Source organism: Temnothorax nylanderi, unplaced genomic scaffold (assembly GCF_030848795.1).
Source record: "Temnothorax nylanderi isolate EJ_2023f unplaced genomic scaffold, tnyl_v1.0 TNYL_tig0592_pilon, whole genome shotgun sequence".
Lineage (NCBI taxonomy): Eukaryota > Metazoa > Arthropoda > Insecta > Hymenoptera > Formicidae > Temnothorax > Temnothorax nylanderi.
This window is the reverse complement of record NW_027249654.1, coordinates 41,038-48,071: the sequence shown is the minus strand read 5'-3', so window position 1 is coordinate 48,071 and position 7,034 is coordinate 41,038. Positions and strand designations below refer to the sequence as shown.

Genomic DNA, 7,034 nt, shown 5'->3' with positions numbered 1-7,034 from the left:
TTTAATTTAATTTTCTCTTTTGTTTTATTTACTTCTGCGCATAAACATTATTTGCTTTGTCATATGTTTTGCTTGTGGTTTGCTATTTTTACACAACATGTAATATTAAAATTCATTTATTCAGCATATTGAATGGAATAGTTTTTTATGCAAAGTAGCATCGAGTGTTATCTAATTTTTTTAAATTTTATCTAGCTATTTGTGCACATATATTAGCGTAAGTTATAAAAGGCAATAGCATAGCAAATTTTGAACAGTTCTTTCGTTGATAAAATAAAAGTGACACTTATAACTGGTTTTTCAGATACAAAAATTATTTATTTCTTAATGTGAAAATATAAAAACAATCGAGAGAGTATAATGTGTATTGATATTTGGACAGTTATTTCTCACTTTCCTTAAGTAAGTTATAAATCTTTAAAAGTGATAAAGATAATATAAATTACAGGCTAAACTTCGACAAACTTTTTTATTACTTTATTTCCTTTATTGTTTAGCCATGACATCATTAGCGGAATTCTGTAACTCCTTCACGACAGGTTCGATATTGTTGCAGGTATTATATATGGTAAAAAGAGCTGCGCAACGATATCGAAACGGTTAATAGTCGGGGAGCTGAGGGACCAAAAATGCAACAGTTTTATAAAGGCTGATATTTTAACATTAGGTCATGTAACGGTTGTACATCAATAGCCTACCGTCAGTCAGCCAGTTTCGCTAACAGCTGGCGCGGGGGCGCGGCTCCAAACTTGTAAAAAAAACATGTATGTCGCAACTGTTTTATAAAACCTGAAAATTAGTTTGTAGATAGTAAGTTAACTAACAAACTATGTGGGTATGGTCAGTCAGCAAAATATTGCAACGGTACGCGTCAGCAGCGCGCTGAAGTCATCAAAAAATTGTAGTTGGTGAAAGTGTTGTATAAAATCTAAAATTTTGCATACAATTAGTTAATATTATTTAAAACAAGAAAAACATAGTCAGTCAGAATTTTTATGTAACAAACGCCGTCAGCAGCCAATAGAAGGGCGCGCCGCGCGCTTGATTTAGCGCGCTCGATGGCGCGGGCTGATTATATTTAATAATAAAATAAATGGTTTAAATACAAAAGATTATCTATAATTTCTTTAACATGAAAAATATTGAAATAAATCAACGGGACGAAACGGGACGTGTCAGAAACGCGCCTAAGTCATAAAAAGTATGGTTTGTAAAAATGAAAATATAATAAAGCAAGTAGTTTATGGGATTGAAAATAAGAAAAAAACAATCGTCAATTTTTATTTAACAAACGCCGTAACCTTTTTAAAAAAATATTTTATTTCAATATCGTACTTAAATTAATATTACAAAAATTAAAATAATTTTTCTAATCAGAATCGTTGCTACAATCATATGCTTTATTAGACTCATCGTAATTTTCTTCGATATCAGTTACCTCGGACTCAGCATCTGCAAATTAGTAAACGTATAATACATTTGATTAGTTTATTAATGAAAAAAAGGCTGACAAATTTGCTTGCAATTATTTATTACCTGATTCATCATTTGGTTGAATTACGACGTCTTTAACGAATGTAGAAATTTGCTGCCCTTCAAACCAGTCCAATTCGTATCGTCCTTCTGATTCCTGCCAACCATTTTCGACTGCTAACTTTGTGGTTGGTATCTTTTGGTGTGCGTGGGCCCAAATATCAGATATATATGCACTGCGATGGACTTGTTTGATGAGCTCAGCTCTGCATGGCGGAAGATTTGACGCATCGTAATTCTTCGCATTAATTTTAAAAGTGTCGTGGTTATCTTTAAATGTGTAGCTTTTTGAAAATATTGCGAGACGAGCTTCATTTAAATTCTTAATTTTCTTGTGACCATACAATCGACAGACAAATTCCTCCATTTTTTCCATTACACCTGTACGATTATCGTCATTTAATGCGCTGAAATTCGCAAATGCTTTTTGAAAATCCTCTGACTGCACCAACAAATTATATGGACGCTTTTTTCCTTTTCGGAAAAAGGCGGGGTTCTGGTCGCAGCCAGTGAAGGCATGTAGAGCCGGAAGAGCAGCGCAAATTGATTGTCCTAAGCGTTTATGTATCTCAGTGACGTTGACGTATCGTAGAGAGTTGCCAACGCCAACTTCCATCCAGATCTTCACATCGCTTTTTAAATTACTTATATTACCCAGCATAATTATGAGTATATCGGTATCAGAGCACTTGGTGGAGACGTTAGCATCATAATTAAGATTACAAATCTGTTGGATAATTTTTGTATCGGCTTCTTCATGCGAGGGGCATGAAAAAACATCTTCAATGCTCTTGATGACTAGTCCGTCAAAACAGTAGATTCTTCTTTTTTTTTCTCTCCGTGCGGTCCCTCTCCACGCTCTTGCACGTATATTGTCACTCAAATAAAACAATTTTATCTTATCTTGATATTAAAGATTGTTGCTTCTTGAGTTCCTCCCTATATTTTTTGCTCAAGGCCGTAAATCGGTGATAGCAAGCAGCGTGGTATCCTTCCTGAGCATTTTTGCTAGATGGAAAATCTACATTGCTGTAGTTTAAGTTATAATCTTGGCGAATTTTTAAAATACTTTTGCATGTGGCAAGAGTCTGCTCCTCAAACAATTTTACGTCGCCTCCTTTTTTTAAGCAAACTAGCACCACAGACGCGCGCTTCGCGCGCGCTATTTAGCTTTAACATTATGCTATTACTATTACACTATTAATTTCTTGATACACACAACTGTCAAAATATACGATGACAGCTGCAAATGAAGTAAGCGCAGCGAGAAAACCAATCAGCATCGCGGAAAAGCGGCAACAATAAATTCGACTATCGACTTAACATGCCTTTTTTTAGAAAGGAATCACGCAAATAGGACGCGCACTTCCTTCCATTTCACTTTCAAACACTCTCGAACGACGCTCTAACTTACACGGAATGTATTATACACACCTATATAAAGCGAGGGAAACGTGTACCTACACAAAGGTTACTTGTGGGTCAATTTATATCTGCGTTCACCGTCGACTGTATATTTGCTCTTGATGGAATCAATAGTGTTATACTTCGGTCTCAGAATATAATATTCTGCAGACTGCTTAATATTTTAAATAAACTATTGAATTACAAATATTTCAGAATTACATAAAAGCATTTTGCGGTCGAGCGCGCTATATAAATCAAGCGCGCGGCGTGCCCTTCTATTGGCTGCTGACGGCGTTTGTTACATAAAAATTCTGACTGACTATGTTTTTCCTGTTTTAAATAATATTAACTAATTGTATGCAAAATTTTATACAACACTTTCACCAACTACAATTTTTCGATGACTTTAGCGCGCTGCTGACGCGTACCGTTGCAATATTTTGCTGACTGACCACACCTACACAGTTTGTTAGTTGACTTACTATCTACAAACTAATTATTAGATTTTATAAAACAGTTGCGACATACACGTTTTTTTTACAAGTTTGGAGCCGCCCCCGCGCCAGCTGTTAGCGAAACTGGCTGACTGACTGTAGGCTATTGATATACAACCGATACATTACCTAATGTTAAAATATCAGCCTTTATAAAACTGTTGCATTTTTGGTCCCTCAGCTCTCGGACTATAAGGAGTTACAGAATCCCGCCTCATATCTTCATTAATCGAATCTCACGCGTATTCTTCATGAGCCTTACGTTTGAAACATTTAATATAACACCATTATACGTTATTAAGCATACATTTTATTTGAATCTTATCAAACTTTATAACTTTTCAAGATGGAAATTTATTTATTTAATAGGTTGATTTCTCTATTTCTTCAATAAAGATTATTCGTGATAATCGATTGACATTCGCGGGGCAATGGAACCCTTCGAAATTTTGTGCGGCATCGCCGCCGTAATTTTCGCTCTTTATTATTTTTTCACGTCGACTTTCGACTTTTGGAAATCACGCGGCGTTCCTGGTCCACGACCGATACCAGGATTCGGCACTTTCAAAAACGTTAGACTTGGAAAGATATCCATGAGCGAATATATAAAAAAACTGTACAACCACTACAAAGATGAACCGTTGGTTGGGATATTCGCTGGCAGGACGCCCATACTTTTCGTGAAACATCCAGATTTAATTAAGGATATTCTTATCAAAGATTTCTCCATATTCCCCGAAAGAGGATACGCTTCTCACGACAGGGTGCGCATACTTTAAGTTGTTTTATTAGAAATTAAACAAAGTGCTTTTTGTGAAAATTTTGATACATCTTTATACACTTTGAATGATGAAAATCGTAAGATTTGCTTCAAGAAGTCTTACTCTTAACCCCTTGCGTGATAAAAACATTTTGCTCCACTAGTACCAGAAAATTAAAGAATTCTGCAATAAAAATTTTAAATACTTTTTTATTAAATTAAATTTTTTTATATATACAGGAGATAAAGAATATATTGCATATATATTATAAATATTAATATAGTTAAAAAATAATTTATTACATTTTATTTTAAATTTTAATAATGTATGATATCGTTTGAAATATTTGCTTGGATGAAGTCCAAGTTTTCCTTTACAGGAAAGGAAACAATTTTCTTTCGCATAGATGCCAAAAATGCGAATTTGTTAAATATTTAACGATAACGAGACAAAAATAAATATTTATATGGTGTAAATATTAAATCATAATAAGCACACACATGTGAAATACTTTTAATTTAAAAAAAATATAGTAAAGTATATATAAGAACTTTATGACGAATCTGGCTTGACGCTGCCTTTATGGAAAAAGCTATGGAAAAGTTATAGCTTCATGTACTTCTTTCGTAACTACAGTAGTTCTTTTGTAGTATAATTTTTCCGAAAGCATGGAGCTGTTGAAACGAAATATTATATCGAGTCTCGGCGTTGGGGTCTTGAGGGTTAAGCGAGTTTTTGTAATCTGGCGGAATTTAATTTTGAGCTAAATTTACTCAAATGCATTTTTCTTGTTGTTATGCAGGCCGATCCGCTGTCGCAAAATCTTTTCGAACTGGATTCGAAAAGATGGCGACCATTAAGGGCGAAGCTGACGCCTGTTTTTACATCCCGTAAACTAAAGGAGATGTTCGTGTTAATATCAGAGTGCTCTGACCATTTTGTCCAATACGTGGAAAAATTAGTGAACAAAAATGAGCCTATAGAATGTATAGAGATGACGGCCAAATACACGACCGACGTTATCGGTCGCTGCGCCTTCGGCATCGAGATCGACGCAATGTCGAACGAAGACAGCGAATTTCGCAGGATAGGAAGAGGTGCGTTCCATCCGCCCTTCTGGAATCGCCTACGATTCGCCATCAAGGACTACTTGCCGTGGCTCTTCGATGTCCTCTATGGCTACATTCTGCCGCAATCGGAGATCACCAGGTTCTTCATGCGCATTGTCCTGGAGACTGTGGACTACAGAGAAACGAATAATATCACTAAAAATGATTTCATTGATACGCTGCGCGAATTGAAGAAACATTCGGATAAAATGGGCGATATCGGTGAACATTATTTGCTGTTTATTGTTTGAAAATTTTGTTAGACGGAGAGCTATACGAGAGTTACATCCAAAATATAATTCTGTAATTATAGCGAGACAAAGTGTTAAATTTCGTATTGGAGCAACGTCCAATTGGTTATATCTCAATTATTAAATAGTTAAATTAGTCGCAATTCTTAACATTTGAGGTAGGAAATTGAAAGATATTTCTAAAGACTTTTTTTTAGATTTAACCGACAGTTTCATAGCTTCTCAAGCATACGTGTTTTTCGCTGCTGGTTATGAAACCTCATCGACAGCGATGACTAACGCGTTTTACGAGCTGGCTTTAAATCAGAAGATACAGGACAGGTTGCGTGACGAAATTGATCAGGAATATATAAAACATGCTGGCAATTTAGCATATACAAACATCAAGGAAATGAATTACTTGGATAAAGTATTCAAAGGTATGTCGTTTAAAAAGAAAATTTAAATAAATGAAGGACCGCGTGAGACAACATCGATCCTTGCAGCGGCATTATAATAATAATTTTATCGCTGATGAAACTAATTGCAGTTTATCTTTAGTGTGTACAAATGCATTTAAACAGATAGTTTGAACTATTTTTAATATAGAAGTCTTACGAAAGTATCCAGCTGGGCTTCTCTTTAAGAGAAAAACGATTTCGAGTTATACTTTCAATGGTACCAAAGTTGGTATACCGAAAGGCCAAATAATATGGATTCCTTTTCACGCTATGAATCAAGATCCGAGCATTTATCCAGAACCGGATGTCTTCGATCCAGAAAGATTTAATGAGGAAGCTGTGAGAAGCAGGCATCCGATGGCTTATCTACCCTTCGGTGACGGACAAAGAAATTGCATTGGTGCAGTGAAATTAATTTAAATGTCATCCTTCATTTCTCTTAGCGCCATTTTCAACCGGAAAAGATTTTTAATTGTGATCTGGATTACACGACGATTAATTTTTATTTCAGGTTCCCGTTTCGCTGTTTATCAGACCAAACTTGGGCTCATAAAGATATTACGAAACTACAAAGTCGAGCCTTGTGAGAAAACGCAAGTATCTTATGCAGTCAATGACAGAGATGTTGTATTAACGCCAAAGGATGGAATATATTTGAGAATAATTAAAATTAATCGAGATTAATTTAAGCTCTTTCTCTCTCTCTCTCTCTCTCTCTCTCTCTCTCTCTCTCATAAAACATACGTATATAAAAAGTAGTGAAGGAAATCTCTGTCAAGAAATATAATAATAAAACTCACTTTTTCCACTGCAATATAGTACTTATTTTACTGACATCGTATAGTAACTTCTCATCGCGACATCAGTCAGACAGTAATTAAGTCGTTTAAATTGAATTGTAATATATTATATAATCTCTTTAAACTCATCTTTTCCGTATTTTCTAAATGTAAGTATTCTATTACATATCGAAAATGAAATATGCAAAGTAAATATAAAAAGTGTTTGCGCATGTCAAATATTTATTTACTATTCTTCT

General features: G+C 34.9%; 1 protein-coding gene across 1 annotated transcript; it reads left to right on the top strand.

Moving 5' to 3' along the window:
- The first annotated feature begins 263 nt into the window (after positions 1 to 263).
- On the top strand, positions 264 to 6,809 carry LOC139784163 (cytochrome P450 6A1-like). The gene is made up of 6 exons (XM_071723325.1): positions 264 to 402; positions 3,804 to 4,198; positions 4,998 to 5,526; positions 5,753 to 5,974; positions 6,144 to 6,395; positions 6,507 to 6,809. Exons 2-6 carry the CDS (start codon positions 3,866 to 3,868, stop codon positions 6,677 to 6,679), a joined length of 1,509 nt encoding a protein of 502 aa, XP_071579426.1. The 5' UTR covers positions 264 to 402; positions 3,804 to 3,865; the 3' UTR covers positions 6,680 to 6,809.
- The last annotated feature ends 225 nt before the right edge of the window (positions 6,810 to 7,034 follow it).